General features: G+C 46.5%; 1 protein-coding gene across 1 annotated transcript in view; it reads left to right on the top strand.

Moving 5' to 3' along the window:
• Positions 1–22,466, top strand: part of LOC135377861 (junctophilin-1-like) — an 87,689-nt gene that overhangs the window by 45,990 nt on the left and 19,233 nt on the right. The window contains exons 2-5 of the mRNA XM_064610575.1: positions 10,123–10,439; positions 10,575–10,745; positions 11,065–11,399; positions 13,169–13,287. Of these exons, the coding sequence (XP_064466645.1) occupies positions 10,123–10,439; positions 10,575–10,745; positions 11,065–11,399; positions 13,169–13,287 (942 nt within the window). The remainder of the gene's footprint in view (positions 1–10,122; positions 10,440–10,574; positions 10,746–11,064; positions 11,400–13,168; positions 13,288–22,466) is intronic.

Below are 22,466 nucleotides of genomic sequence, written 5' to 3'. Positions count from 1 at the left end.
TTCTTTTCCTGCACTATACAGGTGCAAAGTCCCTGTTTTTGAACGTACTTATATACGTCTCCCGTGGGGGATATTTGTGAGAGCGTCCAACACATACGCCCAGACGATACGCGCCTCGCTTCATACCCATCTCCTATTAAAGAACAGTTGCGCCTCTCTCCCGATACGCTCTGCAAGTGAGTTTCTGCGCACAAGAGGAGGGCGAGAGAGCAGAGTGACCCGCGCGTTGATGTGGCGTTGGTGGCCTGCTCCCATTCGTGGAGGAACCTGTTGCACTACGTGCGAGCGGCATAAAGGTAAACAAGCGGGAGCGATGCGATGTGATGTGATGTGATGTGATAAAGAAAAATGGGGGTGTGAGTTTCGACGAAGTCGAACTGGCTACCCCAGTACACTTACACAAACAGATGGTGAGATGATGAAAAAACAGGGATGATGTCCAGAGAAGAACAGAGGTAGATGATAATGGAGTTCAACATGTAGTTCAAAAGTTCAAAAGTTTCGACCAAGTGAGAGTGAAATGTCGGAATCGCAGGGGGCACACACAGGACACATCACACATTCACCGTGTCATAGGCTGTCCATAAGCCCGGTTGCATGCCGAAAGTCTTCAAGTGCCCTGTTGGACGACGGAGGACCTAACAGCTTCGTGATGTCGAAGGCTCGGGAGTCCACACGAGCGAGGCTTGTCTGTAATGCCCTGCGAGCATCAACGTATTTCTGACACCTGAGAAGGACGTGTTCTACATCCTCTACAACGCCACACTCACTACAGTTCGGAGAGTCTCGCTTTCCAAGTTTGAAGAGGAGACGTGCACTGTACGGTACATTGAGCCGTAGCCTATGTATGACAGTCGTCGTTTGTCGCGTGAAGGAAGGTGCAACTCGAAAGCGTAACTCTGGGTCGACCTTATGTCGAAGCGAATTCCGAGCCGATCCTGTTAACCAGGAGGTGCTGCACATTTGTTGCTTAAGGTCGTTCAGCATTCGCCCCGCGTCGCCCTTGGTGAAATATATGGGCATCATTTGGACGCGCCTGAGTTGAAGAGCCCGGCGTGCAGCAGCGTCCACAGCCTCGTTGGCTGCAATGCCACAGTGACTAGGGATCCACTGCATTTGGATGTCATGACCTTTTAAGACTGCCGCATGGTATGCGTGCAAGACATTTGCGCTGCAGACGCCAGAGATCCCGTAGTAAACATGGTAGCTAGAGTCTGTAACACACATTTTGAGTCGCTATAGATGGTCCAGCGAGCAACTGAAGATTGCGAGTTGATGAAACTTAGTGCCAAGAGGACTCCATAAAGTTCAGCGGCCGACGCAGAGGTGACGTGAGACAGCCGCACCGCTCTTTCGATATTCGCCTCCGGGATAACAAACGCACACGGGGAGCCGGATGATGTCGTAGAGGCATCCGTGAAAATCTGCATTCTGCCTGCGGAGCTGTTTAGTAATTCAAGACTGAACTGACGAAGAACATGCGTTGGTATATCCTTCTTTCCGGGGAGTCCAGGCACATTAATTCTTACGTCAGGAGGCTGTAGGACCCATGTTGGGATATCCGGTAATGCTTGTGCTACGAATAAGACCACGTAACAAGCGGGAGCAGCCGCTTGCACGCTGTGTGTTTCTGGTGTTTTACGTCGTTTTAAAGCAACGAAATGGTAAATGCGTGTTGTGGAGTACGTTTTGTGATAAATAAAATACGTGTTGTGGAGACTTGGATGGATTATCTGTCTTCCTGATTCCCAAAAGACACACGGGAACGTCGCCGGTGGGAGAAGGCGATCAGCCGTCGATACTGACAAGCTGCAAACACCCAAGTTTTGAGCCGTTGCTTCGGCGCCGCCGACATTGTTTGTCCAAAGAAACGGCTCAAGAACGGTGCAGTACCGAGGCCCCATTAATTCGTTACTTTCGAGATACTTTGAAGTCCTAGTTCGGCGCAGGTTTTTTATCCTGCATGATAGGGGTCTGAATGGTCTATTCGCATACCATTCAGGTCAACACATAGCCTCATGCATGCCCCCAAACCCAAGGCACTGCACGCTACCCGTTCCCAAAAGGGACGTGGAAGTCCCGAATATCTCAGACGTTAAAGCATTATGTACAGCACGCATTGCCGCGACAAAAGATTATCTTTCGGTCGACCCCAGTGTCACGCACGGAGAAGTATCTTCAAAGTAACTTGGAAAATGTGTAGAAGTTATACAGAAAAAGTATTTAACTGCTAAGTAAAAGTAGTAGCTGCCATCTGACTACATTTCCCGTTTCCGTTGGAGCATTCACACAAAGCGCTTTGGATCCGCCCATTAGGTGACCGCGTCACCTTCACGCTGTATTCAAGCACGCACATTCGAAATAATACAAAAGTTCTGTGTTCAACTTTTTTTCACCTTTCTTCAAGCAGCCAAGATCATCACGAAAGAAAAACGACACTTCTGATGTCGGTATCAGAGCCATATTCACTATTCTACCGCTCCGCTCGGGCTGGACGCTGCTGCTTTGTTTACCTTTATTGAGCGAGCACGTGTCTCCTCTAGCCAATTAAAAGGCGTCCTTGAAACGTCACCGTTATACGCCATGCGCCGTGACCCCGCGCGCTTACGGAGCATGTTTCGAGTTATTCGGAGTTTTTCGGATTTTGGTTTTTCTTTCTGACTTATTATCCGAATTTCGGAGGAAGAGCCACGATTGATTTTACATTTCTTTACTACTTGCCAGCAGCGTCACAGCTGCATGGAATGTGGTAGCAGCCCTTCAATACAACATATATCTGAATTTCCATAAAAATTGAAGGGACGGTTACGCAACTGTACCGCGATTATCAGCGTCAGCTGTGTGTGAATCAATGTTTATTGGTTCTTATAATACAATGGTTGAAATAACACATTCATAAGACCGCGCTATTTCAAAGTCATGATGATGGCTTTGTGATCCGAGAAATGAGTCGCCACATGGGAAATGTCCCGCACAAGGTTTCCGTTCTACAGGGTTCTTACCGGCACGCTGCTTTCTTTCCCGATCTCTGGCTCGGCGCATCTGTTTGCGGCAGGCTGTTGCGAAGGCGATTTGGCGCACTTTGGGCGACCTATCTTGACTAGGCACTGAAGGGGGGAACGCTTTGCAGCCGGTTTATATAGCCCTTGTGGTGACGTCACCACCACAGCCCTTGGTAGCCCTTGCGATGTATCGGCCAATCCGGTCGTGCCTTGGTAATGTCACCCCTCGCACCATACACTGTGTTACCTCCGCTTTGTATTGCTGCGGGGGTCACGTGACGAGCGTTTTCTGCTGACGCCGACCACGAGATCTCGGCGGGGTTTGCCCTTAACAGCTGACGCTGTAAAAAGGAAAACATCTCGAAGGATCCCCTGTTGAGGGTTATACTTCACCACGCCTTCATAAACATGGTCAAGCACAAAGTATGAGACTAATGCTATCATCGGCTGTGCTGTCTGAGGTTTTCCCTGAGTTTTCTGACAGGCTTTCCAGACGAAGTCGGCCCAGGACTCATACTAGCCCTCGTGTCTTTCCCTCCTTCGTGCTGTCCTGCCTCTATCTATGCACGTCTGTACGCCGTCCATAATCACGGTTGCTTCGCGGCGTTAACGGGGAATAAAAAAATAATGAAACTAACGTCTAAGCTCGCGAGAAGCGCCTGCAAATGCACTACAAAGTCATGAACGCCTTTATAGGTGTCCAGTTTCAGCCCTACTTCCAGTGCTTTGTGAAGGTGAAGCCACCGGCCCTTGTGTGTGTAGTTCACTGATGATGATGATGGTAGAAGAAAGAAAAATGGAGATGTGAGCCCGCTCACCGCGGGACAAGCTACTCCAGATGTAGTAGAGAAAAAAGGGGCGAAAAAAGTTCACTGAGTTCTGGCGATATTCTGCTAATCTTTGTAAAGCTTGTGCATGTATGAGGCAAGTGTTTTTATCACCTCATGGCATCATCGTCATGTATCTGTTGTTGTTCGTATCACATGAGTCGGCAATCCACGACACAACACGAAACGAAACGAACCTTGTCAATCGATCGTCGGAGCACAGCATTTCTTGCCAACTTCCTGGCTATCCGAGCCAATAAACAGGAGTTGTTCGGTTAACTTAAATCCGAATAGCTAAAAATTTTACTGGCATGTGTTTTTCGGATTTGTTCAAAAACCCGGAAAACCGCGCTAGTTGGGCCGTGTTCGTCCCACTGAGGCCGGAGGCCAACATTTGATGCTGGGCGTTGTGCTGAATGTGTTTTTCTATCTACTTCTATGTAAGTTGAACTCTGTACTCCCTTTAAAAGATGCAACATTGTGGAATGCTTTTAATGCTTAAACGATGAGGATTAGACTACGGCTAAGATGTAGGGCAGAACGGAGTGCCATGAGACCTGCCAGTAAAAATTAACAATTGGCCTGGTAGCGGACATGGTTGCCACGTACTGTATACATAGTACCAGCAAGATACCAAGAGATCCGCTGCAGTCCAAGATGTTGGGTGAGAGAGACGAGCTGCCAGTTGGAGATGCTCTTCTGGCATCACTGCGGCACAAGTAGATCCTGTGCGCTTCGTAGACCCCTCCACGATTAGAATACCATTCTTCTACTGTAGCTCCCGATAGGGACAAGACTGTTTTTGTAGATGACAGAAGAAGACACTAAGTTCTGCAAGGGTATGCGTGAGATATCGACGGAAATAACAGGACGCTGCAAGGTCCAGGTGTGATGCATATTTCCAAGAAAGATACGCCAAATTAGTAATATGTTGATGTGGCGAATCATTAAGCGAAAGCTACATGTGCAAGGGTATCCTGCTGTGAGGTGTTCAAGCTATACTTTATTAATATAATGATTAAGTGAGGTCTGCCCTCCAGACGGGGGTAGACAGGCACAAAACAAATTGTGGGACTCGGTAGGAGAAAGGACACAGACATTGCAAGGGCGAACGCAACAACAGAAAGTTTAAGAAAGTGACAACAACTTTATTTTGATGATGATGATTGCGGTGTTTCATCGACAGAGGCGATACTCTACCACATTGGTCGCGATAATTTGGTTGATGAGATTCACAGTGAGGACGAAGTCCTACGTTGTTCAAAAAAGTTAGTAGTGCTTTTAGGGCGGACCGTTTTTGGACTGAATTTGACCATGGACCAAGGAATTTTGTCATAGTAAGTAAAACGACTAATTGTTTACTTTACGTACAAATCAGTGTCCTATTATACTCGCGTTGGAATGTTACAGAAGCACGTGCATAGCTATGTCGCGAGCTTACCATCAACAGTTCTTTGTTAACGGCGTTCCACAGAGCAGGGCGGTATGGTAGACCGGAGACGCTCTTTCGCATGCCGGCAACGGAAGAGTGCAACGAAGCAGCTATATCCAGCACGGTAGTCGATCTGTCGACGACAGCTTCCGGGGCAGAACGTACTGCTGATGTCGACAGGCACGAGCGAGCTGTAGCCTGCTGCTCATTGTTTGTCTTGGTATATTTTTTGTTTTCTTTTTTTGCGGTTCTTGTCGCGTAACTGCAACATCCGGTGCACGTTTTTTTATAATTCCGTGTTAGCTCAGCGAAGCAACTGTGGCTATGAGCGACATACAGACGTGGACAGATGGAGAGAGGACTCGTCTGGAAAGTCTTCGGAAAACCCAGGGAAAACCTCAGACAGCATAGCCGGTGACAGGATTCGAACCCGTGTCACCTCCCAGTCTCGGCGTGGAAAGCGATCATCCTAACCACTATGCCACGGGAGCTGGTATCCGGTGCACTCAAGTGGGCAGCATCATGAGGGCAGATGAGAGTGAGGACGTTCTCACCCCCACCTCACCCAGGGTGTCGAACCGGAACCGAACCGAACCGAACCGAAAACCGGAACTGAACCGCTATATTTTCACCGGCCCGGAACTGAACCTGAACCGGAACTAAAGAAAAAAAGTGTTCCGAACCGGTTCCAGAAACGACTCAGAGCTCTTCTGTTTCACCTTTGGACGCGAATGCCCTCTGCCCTACCTGAGCACGCACGCATCGCGCTCATGACAACTACACGATGAGTCGGCACTGCTTTGCAGATTTCATATTACACAGCTCCACTTAGCGAGGGATGTCGCCAATGCGAATTCACACTTTCTTGAAATTCTGCTAAATATCTAAAGCTTAGTAAACCTCAAGTGTTGTCCTTGTTCGAAATCTTTTACTTTCCTCACGTAGACAATTTAGCAATAACGATGGTAATGGTACCGAGATGTTTAGCAATAACAACAAAAATGATGTAGCAAATCACGCTGTTAGGGACGTGCACGAAGTATTAAACGCTGTTACTCGTCGTCTTCTTCCATTGTCCTCTAAAGCGGGGTGTCGAAGTGTGATATGAAGCAAGCATTAAGCGAATCCCTAAATATTGACCATAAACACCATGATTCACTTATTTAGCTGACTAGCATATTACGTTTACAATGTCACGAATAACCATATACAGGGTGCGTGCAGATAAACCTAACCGGCATTTGCACATGTAACTCGATGTCTACTTACCTGAGGAACTTCCGGTGGCGCACGATGACGTATTTATGCGTGCGAAAGCTACAAAAAATCCTACTGAGCTAAAAAAAATAAGAGAGCGCGAAAACGTCGGCTTCCATGCTTTATAATAGGGCAACATGGCGGTCTCAGGTGAGTTTTGTGCAGGTACCGCTAGAGGCACTACCGATGAGCATCCATGTGGGACATCGCTTAGGTTAGTAGACGCCGGGGCAACGAACAAACGCGGACGTGGGTATCCCGGAAAGAAGCGTGTTGACGGAACAAACACGAAGGGCATTATGTGGGTTCCTCAGTTACTAAAATACGCTCCTGTAAAGGTCGTGCAAAGCCGTCATCGCTGCTGCGGTCATTCTTTGATTATCGGTTACAGCTCGTCAGAAACAAATATGTTGCGATTTCTTTTAAGAAGAGGTTGTGTTGTATTCGTTAATGCGTCGAAGGAAGGATTCACGATGACCACAAAATCAAGATAACCTTACTTGGGCCTCTGTTTATACAACAGTATACTATTTCGTTCCGTAAGACCAGCCTCACGTATAAAATTGCGAAGCAGACGCTGACACGCGCGACAGTACCACCGTTTATATACCGCGTGATGGCAGTGACTAATATTTTTCCATTTCTTCTTCTTTCGTTTTCATGTCCTTCGCAGGTCCACCATTCGATACACACGATATACTGGTGTTTTTGTAGAAGATCTCGCGTCATGTTCCCTACACTTTAGCTTTTTTTGGGAGAGTGCGGATGCTTCCCTCACTATACACTAGATGAACCGTTATGAACCCGTATGGAACGGGTTCGAACGGGCCCGAACCGTTATTCTTTGCGCTCCGGAGCTGAAACGGAACCGAACCGAAACTTCTGAACCCGAACCGAACCCGTATTTTTTCGGTTGACACCCTGCCCTCACCTGACGGACGTTGAGGTGAGGTGAGGTGAGGTGAGGTGAGGTGAGGAAAATGTTCATTAAAAGATTGAGATAAGGCGAGAGGAGAAAAAAAAAACAGATTGAGGAGAGGAGAAACATTTAGGTGGCAAAAGATGGATACGCCTACTAGTTCATGAAAATATTAGCCTTTTAATTAATACAAATAAGCTGAACCGTAACTAGAATAAGAAAGAAAAAGAAGCACGGGGTAATCGGAATTATAGCTACAGGACATCGAGAAGGGTATCTTTAAGTCACTAATATTTCTTCCGGGAATCTTCTTGGGAATTGGTGAATTTCGAATAGTTCCTCTTTTCCTAGGCGATGTGTTTTATACACGCAACTGAGACCATCAACTTCTGTCTATTAATTAGGAAGGTTAATGTCTCTTTATCAGTTAAAGTGGGATTAAAAATTATACTATTTTTTATGTACTACAAATCAACTCTGCTCAGACTGAGTACGCAAAATACAAATTCTGTCAGTGAACGTTCCAAAGAAACCTCCACTCTCTGCATTCCCCAAGGGTAGGTGACGTCATCAAGAGTTCGCGACTCTCTCCTAGCAACAGCGCGAGCGTCTTCATACAGCTGTCGTTAGGACACAGAAATCGACTTTGGAGGGGCAATGTTGTCAGACGCATTGCAGAATTGTGCACACTATGACGTCTTCTCAAAACTAGAAATTAATTTTATGATACTTGAGCATTACAGAGGGAAAGAATACTTTGGGAGAACACTGTGTACACGCGATTTGCGATGAGATAATTTGGATAATACCCCTGTCACACGGGCTAGCTAGAACTCCTTTGCGGTGGGAGTCCTTTACTGCTTTGAAGGACACCTTGCTAAAAGGACGGTGACACGCGACAGCGTCGATCTTCCTTTCGCTCAGTAGCGCCATCTGAAATGTGCTTCGAGAGCACTGCACTCACGAGCCTTCGCGAGGTGTTTATAAACTGCAATTATTAAATTAGCTGCAAAATGGCCTTCTAGCTCCATTCGTTAAATAATTAAAATATTCGAGTCGGGCATTCTTAATTTAAATAGACGACCTGCGCCCCTACGTCATTGATTATGTCACGCCGCCGCGCAAAGCATGCTCGTGAGCACTATCAGCTTTATCAGCCGACGCGTTTTTCCCGCTTCTTGCCCACCACAGCAAAATATATAGACGACTTTCTGTTTACAAACATGTGACGTCAGGAGAAGGCCGATTCGAGGTTATATTTTGCTGTGGTGGGCAAGAAGCGGGAAAAACGCGTCGGCTGATAAACCTGATAGTGCCCACCAGCATGCTTTGCGCGGTGGCGTTACGTAATCAATGACGTAGGTGTGCAGGTCGCCTATAACCTCGAACCAATCTTCTCGTGACGTCACATGTTTGTAAACAGAGGATCGTCTATTGCCATGGTCTAACAATCGTCGACCGGCTCTGTGTTCGAGACTACGGCTTTTCGCCCGCAAAGGAGATAAGCAATCTCCTCTTCCGCAAAGGCCTGCTTGTGAAAGGGGGTATCTCCTTTATAGTGTCTCATGTGAAGCAAACGCCGTTCGGAAGGGTTTCTCTGGAAAGGCCTTTAGGTTGCCCGTGTGTCAGGGGTATAACATTACGAAGACACGAGATTTGGTCAGCAAGCGTGCAATGTCCCCCTCTCACCTGTTTTTCTGGAGGCGGACTGTGCGGGTGTTCAGAGATTCCTATTATGACATCTGAGAATAATCATTGCGACCTATGACTAAAGAGCGCAATATTTTCACAAGCGACCTTGAAGCTCCAGGGGGTGGGGCATGCCCCCCCCCCCCCCCCCCCCCCCCCCCCCGGCTCCCTTCTCGGTACGCCCATGCCGTGAATTGCTGTTTCATAGCGAGAACGCAAACTGCGGCCGTTGCTTGCGTATTGCTTTGCGTGGCACCAGGAGGAGCACCGTTGTGGTGATCGTACATATCTGAGATCATGCACAACGATAACATGAGAGCGTGCGCTGCCTGTCAAATGAATGTCGGAACATTTCTTGAAATAATTTGGCAATTGACTTAATTTATAATCCATGCCAAGTATATGAACTGCCGGGGACGCAGGTAGGTACAACAATGAAAGCTTGGCACTGGAAGGGGGCCCAAAGGATCGTATGGCTGAAACGTCCTTAGCCTTCCTAAACTTTGCTAGCGGCACATTAGTCCTGAGTAACACTAACACACTAGTCCCTAGTAACTGAGTCGTGTCATTGGTGAGAATTTAGTAGTGTAGCACCAAGATGTGCTTCCTCTTGCATTGATTGAGAAGGGAATACCCACAAAAGCGTTACACATTCGAGGTTTATGCAATCCGCGCGTTGTGCAAACATTTCGGCGTCATGAGCACCACTTAACAGTTTGTACGTACACTGTGTCCATAACTCATGTCAGGCATATCATTCTGGCCCATTGTTCAATGCAAACTGATTGTCTATACGCCATGCATGTGTAAATATATTTTCATCATCTTAAAAATAAAGTTGTTTGTATTTCCTCTGTATGCAACCAATGTGCACATGAATTCCATTGTACGTATAGTTTTTCGTGCTGAGGGAGCAGTCCATGTGGCTTTATTTTGATGACAAAGCATATACGTAGCGTGCCCGGAGTAGGTAATGTACGTTCTTGTTGCTGTTAGGCACTTACCAGGGCCAGTGGCTTCGTGGCACCCGGCAAGGGTATGGCGTACGCTCCAGTGCTCCGTTTGGCTTGGCTGCACACAGTCGAGCTTCCAATCCGGCGGTGACGACACCTAAACCAGCGACTGGACCTTCCATTCGGACCTCCCACACCTCGCTGGACAGCGCGCACACGGTGGACCCGGCTTCGGACAGGGACCGGAAGATCGATGACTGCCGTGGTGGTTTCGTCCTCAAGGCGCGTAGTGACGATGCACCGCAGCGACGAAGATCCCTCGCTGAGAAGTCGTCCAACTTCAAGAAGTCTATACTCCAGGTATAGTCTAAAGCATCTGCATGTCATATTGATACCCTGTAATGCATGCTTGTGCATGTTGTGGACCGCATTCGATGTCTTACGTTCCAAGGGTTGATTGGTAAGGAATGAGTCTTGAGCTGCGTGTCTTGGCAGGGCTTCCGCATCAAGAAGCAGCACAGTACGGGGGACATCGACAAACGTACAGCGACGAGTGGTTCATCGCTACGTTCGTCGGGATCCAACATGAGCTCGGCTAGCTCCGAGTCTGGCCAGTCGGGGCTCACCGAAGCGCATACAGACTCCAACGCCTCTTTCGTCTCACAGGTATACGCTTTCTCCCGCACAACTGATTGCGTACGAAGTACATAAATGCCTTTCAAGATCAGTGGCGCAACGGCGCCTGCTACTGGGAGGTAACGGAATAGATATTCTCCCATGGAACTGCCACTTGAGCTGGCAGAGTGACGTCACTATGAGGTCACTTGGCTCCCTCAGCGTACGGTTTCCAAGTTGTTGCTCTGCGGCTCACCCTAGCAGCACTTGAACGATGGCAAACGTACTTCGTGATTCCTAATTATACTGTGTACTATGCAATGTAGAGTTTTTGTGTTTCAACACTTATTCCCGGTATAAACTCACTCAGGAAGACACAACGGACCAGAGTGTAGTTGAAAGTTATATGGGAGAATGGAAGAACGACCGACGGTGCGGCTTCGGCATCGCGGAGCGCTCGGATGGTCTCAAGTATGAAGGAGAGTGGTACAATAACAAGAAGTACGGTTATGGTGTGACTACCCTCAAAGACGGAACACGAGAAGAGGGCAAGTACAAGAACAACATTCTCGTTACCTCGGGCAAGAAGAAGCATCTCTTCTTGCTCCGTTCGGCCAAGTTTCGAGAGAGGGTTGAATCGGCCGTGGCGGCAGCTACCAGGGCCTCACAGACTGCTCTGCAGAAAGCTGATATTGCCATCTCAAGGTAGGCATGCGATATAACGGCTCACAATTTACTAAGGTTATAAAGGGAGTTACTTTTCCGGGTTAAACCGGATTCCGCCCGGTTATTCCCCCCCGAACTGACCTCCGACCAATTCGGGTTAAACCCGATTTCTCCCCGAATTCCAGTCACTATGAAATCCTCAAGTGACGTTTCCACTGAAGACGAACAAAGGTTGTCACGTGTAACACATGTAAGAATGGGTCACTTACTTTCCAAGCAATACACCCAGGTGTGTCAACACTGTCTATGCCTTCGGGGATTACCGCTGGAAGGCCACGATCTCGCAAAAGTAACAACAAAAGAACAAGAACAAAAAAGAGAGGTTAGGAAAAGTCTTAATAGACAAGAGGAGAAACAAAAACACCCGATAACACCCGAAGGTACAATTATCGCCCGATTTCTCCCCGAATTACAGATTTAAAAATAGCGCCCGATTTTTACCCCCCGAATCTGAGAAAGGCATTTAACCCGAAAAAAAAGTCACTCCCTACCGTAGTCCTATTATCCAGTCATAAATGTTGTCATCAAGTGGAAGAACCACCCATGGAGCAAAAAACTACTACATAGACTTAATGCTTTCCAGTTTGACATTTAACTTTTACATCTAGTGCACAAGCAGCACCGCTAGGTGTTACCTAAATGCAGTGCTTCCAAATATGATATAATGCAGGAAGTATCTGCCACTTTGCGCCATCTGTGTACCGTAGACGACACGCATGATTGCTGCCGTTCCATGACTACCGACTTTTCATATATTTATTTAAATTCCGTGTTAGCGCCGCGAAGCAACTGTGGTTGGCGACCGACATGCTTTAGACATCTGCATGATGTCCGTCCTTGGAATGCTGAAAGTGTAATGACCAATATTATGTGGCAACTTTCTTCAAATGATATCCCATTATGTTTTGCCCTCTTTTGATACAAAGTTAAAATATGATGTCATTTCCGTGCAGAGAATGATTAGCCTCTATCTCACTAGTGCCCTACTCCAGGTGCCCATGTACTTCTACAGTGTTTCCGATGAGTCCCAGAGGTGTTTTGACGACCCTCGCCATGGGTAACACCAAGACGTGTACCCGTATAAACTATCACAAAATAGCGAAACATTTCACGAAAGGAAACTTTGTGTAGTTGTACCGAAGCACATGTAACACGAACAATGTGGGCAGTTGATGGGAGCACCCTTGTTTTAAAAAACTGCAAAGTTTAGAAGCGGTTATTTCCGAGCAGGAAGCTTTCTAGGCATCACCCCAATATTTGGTTCATGTTATACTAATATTAGGATGCCATTATTGTATGGACATTGCAAATGCAACCTGCAATGTGTGTCCGAGTGGTGGTGGTGGTGGGTCGGCCTTTTGAGCTAGGATCAAACTGTAATGTGTCTGTGTTCTGTTCTGTCAAATCCTATATTGTCCGATGCTGTTGCTATATTTCCCGTTTCTTTCCAGTATTGTGCTAGCATGGTTTTTAATCGGCAACCTTGTTTCTATTTTCCCTATCAATATTTCCCAGTTAACAGGTTTAACGAAGTTACTGTCTATTTCTTTACAGTTAAATTTCTCTACTGATATATTTTCTTGCTCCCTCCGAAATGGTAGACTTCCGTTCTTATGGTAATCTTTTTGTTAAGTAACAATGCAACGGGTAACAGAACGTTGAAGCAAGCATTCCGCAACTGCGGTTCATGTTATTGTATATCGCACTATCGTACCAATTACGTTCCGTCTCCTTTTTACGCGTCATAGGACAGCCACGGCTAGGGGCAAGGCAGAGCAGGCCGATGGGGCTGCTGTGCAGGCTCGAGACAACGCTGAAGTTGCAAGGTCCATCTCAAAACGATATGCACCAGAACTGTACAGTCCTGGTAAGTGTTGCGTTTACTAACAAGACAGGTAGTGTGTTTATGATGATGATATTTGAAAATGTTGTTTGTTTGGTTGGTTGGTAAAAAAAAAAAAGAAAATATGGAGATGTTGGCCCAACTCTACATTGGGCCGGCTACTCCAGTACGCTTATGGTAGCGAGGTCTGTCTACGCCTTATTCATAAGTGCTGCCATCTTGTGGCGGTGACTGTCGGCGGCGCCATATTTGAGTATTCGGGCGGTCGTGCTATGTGCATATCCCGTAGCGGGACCAGCAGGATAGTCGACATCCTTGAGATTAGAGTTTTTTGGATGACAGGGGAGCAGGAAGACTGGACAGCCGAGCTCAACAAAGTGCCGTTTCTTACGGACAACTTCGTTATTACCTTCTACAAGGAGCAAAGAGCGCCGGATAAGCACGCTTTGCGTAGCTCGATCTTCATGACTAAATCCCACGTCGAGTTGAGCACTTTTAGGACTCCGTCGCTTTTGAACACATGAATACTGAACTACTTGCCCGAAGTTTACAGCAGTGTATCATGATGTGGTCTATTACGCAGTTACGTAGCAGGTCCCTGTGTGTAACGTGGAGTGGCGATGTTCAGAGATGATCTTGCTACGGAAATGTCTGTTTATCTTCTGGGTTCAATAGCTGAGTAAAAGTATTTAAAGACCTGTGTCTAGACACATTTTGTGTACCTTGAGTAAAATATCAGATGTTCTTTCAATTATGAACTCGCACCTGTAGTTGTTGGTGTCCAAACAAAGCGTGGACGGAACTATGCTTTTTGAGATGGAAGTCAAGTGGGGCACGCTGACTGTTCACACAACGAAAGAGGAAGAGCCTCCTCCTTCAAGATACAGAAAACCATATTTTTTTTGTATGTGACTATTTCATCGAGTGTTGTATCGTTTTTCTTAATGATGCAAAGTCAGCAGCACACCAGAAGGCGCGCATTGCTTTTGCTCTCAAACCTGGTGTGTCGGTTTATCTGCTGGATATACAGCTGCTTTTTAAAAGTGACTATAGCAACACTGACCCAAACTAACATGCGCCGCTAAGCGAGACAGTGCACAAAGCTAATTTTCCAATGACTTTCTAAATGTAGGTTTGGCAGCACGCTTTCACTGGATATTCAACACTTGTGCACATAAATGGAGTCCTCTGTAGGTCGCGTGCAGCATAGACCTATACTTCTGAAAGAAGCTGCCGTCCCGTGATACGCGAAACACGCCCGTGATCCTGCCATGTGCACTTTTTAATTATTCAGAGGCAATAACTGAAGCAGGGGCGACTGAAGATTAACCTTCTCGTTATTGGGGCCAACATTTCCCTTTTGTGTGCACATTGGCACCGAACAGTAATGGGGCATTGCCGGTCAACCTTCCGGGGTGCCGCGTTGTTGATGGTAGGCGATGTGACGATAACCGAAACCACCCCCAGCTATACTCAAACATGGCGCATAAACGTAGTTTCAGGCTCCGCATTATTTGCTGATTTTCCTGTGCGCCCTTCACATGGTCTGCCGTATGAAACCAGCTTTGATTCTCGCCTAAAGGGGTGGTGACACTTTTACAGGTGCGCTTCTAGTGAAATGGAAGTATCTTACCAACGAGCCCAAATTGACAATTTAGTTTTACAGTTTGTTTATTATACAGGGTGTTTCCTTTTACCCGCAACAAATTTTCACAAAAAAAAAAGGGAGTTGCCTTAGGGCGATTTTACTTTTGTCATTGGATTAGTCGACGGGGCTGCTACTAGGAAACCAATTGTTTTCTCAGTTGCGGGACTAATTAACAGATATTTTAATCAACTTTTTAATTATTGACTTTAGGGAGCATATTACAATTGCAATGTTAAAGTCTGATCACCACATGATCCGCTCGAACCACTGATGAAGCACTGAAGTAATCTCAGATGCTATAGACCCAAGTATTTGACCTCGGCCGTCCGCTGGAAACAGAAGGTGATCGCCAAAAGAGCGACGGTGACGTCGTTATCTCCGCCCTCACTTAACGTCACAGAAAAACGTCATACGCGATGTTGGCAAACCCTTATCGCGGTATGTTTCACGATCTTTGTTTTGTTTTTCTTTTTCCTTCCTTTCGTTCCTTCATGTGTTCGCAGTCGCTTGCCGTATCAGTCGTTTCATCTTGCCGGACACAGCTCTTGCCCTTCCCTGGTACGATAAGCGCTGATATGTAGTGGTGATGCGCGAGGCTCTTTGCAAGGAAAAAAAGAAAAACAAAACAAAGATCGTGAAACATTACGTTTTTCTGTGACGCTAAGTGAGGGCGGAGGTATCGACGTCACCGTCGCTCTTTAGCCGACCACTTAAAGAGGCACTAAAATGCAAAAACAAGTTCACTTCAAATTACGTTACACGCTATGTTAATTTCGTACTCGTTATCATAATTCAAAACTTTGATTCCGTTACGGAACTACAATCGAAAGTATACCGGGCTCTTTCTTGCTTCGGCGCTAAGCAGTGAACGTCGTTTGAGCTCGGGCATCGGTGTTTTTAGTCCATGCTGCGCGTGCCACACCATGGAGCAGTCCCGGTATGGCGGGCTAGAAGCCCGCCATAGTCCCGGTGAAAAACATTGTGCGCGTTGCGAAGCGAACTGGCGTCGCTGTCCGAAGGATGTGAAGATAAATGTTGTCAGAGGAACATTCGCGAGAACTGTTGTGGGCTACAATTCAGTGGACCGGTATTGAAAAACGGAGCAGTACGCATCATGCCGCGAATATACGGAACACTACGATGGGACCCGTTCCAAATCCACATGGCCACGATAGGTAAGCGCGCGCTTCTCCTGCTGTCTCATTGGATGCCGCCAATCTTTGCCTCCTGGGGATCCCATTCGTTGCCGCCAAAGACGGCTGTGTTTTCATTTCGTTTTTCTTCTAAACGGTAGCGCTGTTTGAACTAACTTTGCTTGCATCGTACTAATTGAAACACGGGCTTTCATTTGAGAGCAAGTTGTTTTTGCATTTTAGTGCCCCTTTAAGGTGCGCAACAGACGGCAGAGCTGAAATAATTAGGTCTGTGGCGCGCGCTGCGATTACTTTCGTGCTTCGTCAGTGGTTCGAGCGCATCATGTGAAGATCAGGCTTTAATATTACAATTGCAATGTGCTCCCTAAAGTCAATAATTAAAAAAGGTGATTAAGAATATCTCTGTTAATTAGTCCCCTAATTGAGAATAAATACGGCTTCCTAGTAGCAGCCCCGTCGAGTAATCCAATGGCGAAAGTAAAAGCGTCCTAAGGCAGCTCCCCTTTTTATGAAAATTTGTTGCAGCTAAAAAGAGACACCCTGTATACAGGGTATTTCACGAAAAATTAGCCAAAGTTTAGAAAAAAAAAGGTTCATCGCACACCAAAGAGACGGACTGCATAGTGTTACCAGTGGTGTGCGGATACTCAAACTATTTTTGTTTTGTGATTAATTAAGTGAAATCAATTAGTCATATTTTAATTGTAAGGATTAGAGCAAAAATGTCAAGGAGAAAGTTGTAGCGGGCGATACAACAACACGAAACCCGTTGATTGCAGCTTTGTACCTCTAACAGATCCTTTTTTTCCCGGCTCCAAAGACTAACTTTCGGGTTTGCAAAAAAAAAAAAACGGACGCGGGACCTGTCGTAGACGCGCGAGGAGCGCCGGATCACAGCGCTCTCGAGCGTCCTGTTATCGAACGAAGACAAGTCACAGTTCTCATGACCTCATTTGGCTTGACATTGACTCCTCGCGCGTCTGCGACAGGTCCCGGTTCGGTTTTTTGCAAACCCGAAAGTTAGTCTATGGAGCCGAGAAAAAAAAAGGATCTGTTAGAGGTACAAAGTTGCAATCAGCGGGTTTCGTGTTGTTGTATCGCCCACTACAACTTTCTTATTGACGTTTTGGCTCTAATCCTTATAATAATAATTAAAGAACTGACTAATTAATTTCACTTAATTAATTAGAAAACAAAAATAGTTTGAGTATAATCACATCACTGGTAACACTATGCAATCTGTCTTTTTGGTGTGCGATGAATCATTTTTTTTTAAAATTTGGCTCATTGTAAGTGAAACACCCTGCATGTCATGTACACATATGTACTACAACCAGAGTATGGAGGAAAAATTACTTTTCTATGTGTCGTGCTTCCCGAGATATAAACCCTTGAACCAACTTACGCATCAGGCTCTGACATCAAAGGAGCGAGGGTCTCCACGATTCTCGTTGGTTCTTGAAAGCACGTGACCTCGCCCGCCCGACTGGCGGAAATGCCTTTCATGAAGTGAGAGCCGGATGGGTTTCAGTATTCACGATGCCGATTTTCTTCGCGTCTATTGCCCCATTTTCTGTAAATCTTGGAATGCAGGTTCACATCGATGCATATGACCGTTTTATACACCTATCCACCATAAGTTGGGGTGAAGTGTCACATACTCTTTGAGGAGTGGTGTGTTAGAGCGCGATTGGGGAGCCCGCGTGAGGCAGGCAATTGTCCTGTGAGCAAGTCGATCCGTACACTGCTTAAGAAGAACTTAAGCTTTGCAAATGCTCCTGGAAAACAACTTATGATCATTAGATACTCCAGCATGATAGTTCACCGTTAAGGACAGAAATCATCGATTGAGTGCACCTGAGAGACCAACGTGGCTAAGGCTGTGGCCATCGCACTTGCTCTGCAAAGCCTCTGCATGCGTGCAAAGAGACCAAAGCACTGCGACGTGCTTTTTGACTCTAGGTTGGGCTCTGGTGTTTACCATTGTTCCTTGCACTATGAGGCGTCGCTGGGTTAATATATAGTGCGGCGTTATAGTAAAGCTGAAGACGTACGTCTTTCTGTGGCACTTGCGCCGTAATACTAATTCTGACAAAAAAGCTGTACGTCCTGCGCTTTCCACAAATCAGGAGTGAGAACGGTGCCGTTCTGTGCAATGGTTGGCGTTCTGCGTGCTATGTGGTGAAGTATATACACATGGTTGGAGCCGTTCGTTCGGAATGTTGCTTCAGACATTCCGTTGTGGGTTGTCTCGTTTCTGGGGCTCGCTTGCCCAGGCGTTTCTGCAGCTGTCTGATATACAACGCTGCTTCTCACGGTGTAGTAAATGTAGCATCAGCGAGGGGTCCACGATGAGGTCACTTACGCGAAATTGACAATTCTTCCATGCGCCGTGCTCTGTTTTACCTCTGTACCTATATTTTTCTATGACGACAATACATGGTCATTTTTTTCACAAGTAGCCTATTGTGTGTCGTCGTCTTTCCCTTTCTGCTGCCTATTAAATAGGGTATAGCGTGACGCTATACGTAGCATCTGCGTGAGTCACGAATGGGGCTCTTTTCTGACTCGCTTTGCGCAAATCTTTGTGCGTGTTCGCACGCGCAATCGAAACCCTCCGTGCAGGTACGAAAACTATGGTTTCACGTGCCGAAAGAACCAGACACGGAAGCCCTCTGTGTGATGTGTGCATGTGCACGAAAACAACACCACCAACAAAAAAAAAACATCAATGAGTCGCAGCTTTTGATGCGCAATATTACATTGGTGATGCAAGTAATTCAAGAAAAAAAAAAAAAGGCTGCATCTTCGCGCTTGTGCCAAACCCGTTTAAATGCAGTAGCTTTATAGGGCCAACGTTGGCGGTAAAGTTTTGTCAACATTTTTGGAGATGCTATTACATTATTCAAAGCCCTTTAATGTTTTATGAGATTCTTTTTTTCAGATTACTGCTAGTGGTTACACAGGTGGTTTCTGCGTACCGTAAGCACAGTCTGATGATCACGTGGTGTCGCGTGCCCTTATAAAGCCACGGACAGACCTACAATGTGGTTGACCCTATAAAGCTATACCGCTATAAAACCAGCTTTTGTCCTAGGTGAACGTGAAGGACGGCACAGAAAGCCTAACGGGCGGAATTATGGACAAGTTACGCTGCATTTGTGGTTTGAGTTCTCCAAGAAGAGTGAAATACCTTGCTGTCTTTTCCACTTTCGGTTCTGAAACCGTTGCAAAAAGAAGAAGAAAAAAAAAGCAAATAAACGAACAGGGTGCATGCCTATGCCGAACATTCTGTGAACCCTGGGCACTGCTCTTCAACATGACGATATCAGACGAGTTCCTCGGATTCGTCTCGTGTTTCCCCTGGGCAGCAGTGCTTGTCACAGCGTAGCCAACGCCTCCAAAACACGGCAAAAACTTCCTCCTATTTCGCACCCAATGGAGTTGTAGCTTTTGATGTATATTTTTCACACCGGCGTACAACAGTATTTTTTATTCCGTGTTACCGCCGCGAAGCACCTCGTACAAAAGTAAAGTAGGGACATAAAATGACTTTTCGGGGTTCATGGGAGCCCCATCATCAAAAGTAAAACAAAATCACCTGTCGGTTACTTTTTAAAGAAGGTGGCGTAGCAATCTGGGAGCGGGTTGGGATGTGTATTCATACATCTTTCGTTCATTTTGATATGCTAAGACTCCACATTCTGACACAAAAAAACAGCGCAGAAACGGGACGTGAAGTAGACAAACGATCTACTTCACGTCTAGTTCCTGCGCTGTTTTTTTCGTGTCAGTATGTACAAGCTCGCCCACACCGTTGCTTTGCCTCCACATTCCTACGCACACCCCAACGGCCTTCATGTGCCAGAATACGCGGGGCCTCCAAGTTGATAGCGTGCTTACATGTTCACATAATTCGGTTGTTCTTGTGTTGCCCTTATCTATATCTCTTTTGTGTTCTTTTATACTGGTTTGTAACTTACGACTTACTTACTCTTACTACTTACTTACTCGAAGTAGCTAATCCCTATGAGGAAGTGAGTCGCTCTCGCACGAGTCACGACGCTCCAGCGACAGTGAAAAAAGAATCTGAAATATATCCGACGCTACTCAAGTATTAAAGCAGCACTGTTTAGCACCTTTACTTGTTCGCAAAGTTTTTTTTACTGTGATCTGTAATGGTTACCGCTGAATGCCTGTTCGGCCAGGGGCGCATTGCTAGCATCGCTCGAAGATCGCAACATCGTAACGCCGTCCGTGCAGGTTTCTGGCAGACGCGAGAGATCGATGCTACTACGCTCTGGCTCTGGCATATTTCTCCACATGTGCCTAAACAACACGTACATACGCTCGCTTCTGTACGTTATTTCTTGACGGTGATCTGCCACAGCTGTCGAACCAGGATACAAATTTTTACGCTCAGAGATCTAGCTTTATTTGTTTCATGCGGCTATATGAATCGAAAATCACGTGAGCATTTTTATCCGGTCCTGATCGGCCGGTTTCAGTTAATTTTATTTTCAATACCGTTGACCGACGCCATGGATCGTACTCAATTCAGGTGGGGAGCTCCACATTAGACATAATCCAATTTGATACGATTACATTGCTTACCCTTCTGTTTGGAAGGTTTTATTAGATCCTCAACGAGAGGTCCGTCAATCCAGTGTTTCGTAGTTGCACACGTTACTGATGACTTGCCCTTAATAATTACTTTCCCAGATTCTCGTTTCACCGCAATGATGATGAAAGGCGAGTTTCCCAGCGTGTAGTTTTCGCGTACAATTTTTGCTCGCTGCACTTTGCACACACAAACACTGCACAAACAAAACACACTGCACAAACAAAAGCGCAAGGACCGCATGGCGTGATATAGTGAACGATACACCTATATACCTGTTGCTGGTTCTTTTAAAAGAAAGTGCACTCGGCTAGCCAAATTCTGGGGTGTGGGGTCTCCACCTTTATCTCAGAGCGGAAGAAACTATGTCCGACCTCCTGTAAGCCTGTTCCCAAAAGAAAGCTTCCTCGTCTTCCACTTTATTCACATGCCCCCCATGATGTGGCTACAGCATCTCCCTATCACTACACCACATCTTCCCCCTTGTAACTTCAGTAACGATTTCGTCCGGAAAGCCTTCTCTGCTGAATACGTGGTTAAGAAAGTTAGTAATCGCAGATGTTGTAACTGATGAGGCGAAAGCAATCTCAGGCCATTTGCTGTGGTAATCTATCAGTGTGATGGCGTACTTGCAATGAGCTGGTAAATGGTCGAAAGGTCGAACAATATCGATAGCAAGTTTTGACCACGGTGCAGTTGGGAAAGGGACTGGGTGCAGTGGTGGGCACACTTGTTTTCGCTGATTTGTCAGCAGACTGACAAACGTTGCAAGAGCCGACGAGTTGTTCCACTCGTTTATCCATGCCAGGCCACCAGTACTGCTCTCGGAGTCTGTTTTGTGCGGACAATCCCAGGATGAGCCTCATGAGCGAGCTCCAGAAAACGGCTTGTCAACGCCATGGGCACAATCACACGATCACCCCGTAACAAAAGTTCGTTCATGACTGAGAGTTCTCCACGACATCGATAAAACGGAAGAATATCTTCGGACCGTGATCCTGACGATGGCCACGAGTCATTCTTCACATGCTGCATTACCTCTTGCAATATGGGATCGCTGCATGTGGCGCTTTGCATCTCTTGCTTCGTTACTGCAGACACTATGCAAATTACTTCTTCCTCCGAAGTATCTTGCGCTGGCAAGGGAAGTCTTGAAAGAGCATCGGCGACACAATTCTCGGCGCCTTTTTTGTATTGTACGGTGAAGTTGTAGTAGAACAAACGTGCAGACCACCTTGAAATGCGCAGAGGACGATGCCCTGAACCTTGCCAACCAAGCAGTGTAACCAAGGCCTTATGATGGGTGCATAGTGTAAATGGTCGAACCCACAGGTATATATGCCAGTATTCACATACCCAAAGGCATGCCAGCGCTTCGCGTTCACCCACAGAGTATTTTCGTTCTTGTTCCGACAGTGTTCGTGAACCAAATGCAACTGTTCGTAGCTGTGAGCCATCGTGCTGCTGAAGAACTGCACCCAACCCATACGAGGAGGCATCAGTTGTAACGGTCACTGGAAGAGTAGGATTGAACATGCTGAGATTCGGGCAGGTCACCAAAAGCTTCTTCACTTGATTGAAGCTTTGCTCAGCAGCAGCAGTCCAAGCAAAAGGCTCTTTTCCGCGTAGCAGCTCACGCATCGGCTCTACCACTTCGGCATAATGGGGTATGAACTTGGAATAATACCCGGCCAACCCGACGAATGAGCGAAGCGACTTCAGGTCCTTGGGAGGTGGTGCCTTTTCAATGGCGGTAACTGCTGTCTGCTGCGGTAGTAGT

The sequence above is a fragment of the Ornithodoros turicata genome, chromosome 1 (genome assembly GCF_037126465.1).
Source record: "Ornithodoros turicata isolate Travis chromosome 1, ASM3712646v1, whole genome shotgun sequence".
In the NCBI taxonomy this organism is placed as follows: domain Eukaryota; kingdom Metazoa; phylum Arthropoda; class Arachnida; order Ixodida; family Argasidae; genus Ornithodoros; species Ornithodoros turicata.
This window is presented reverse-complemented; position numbering and strand designations above follow the sequence as displayed.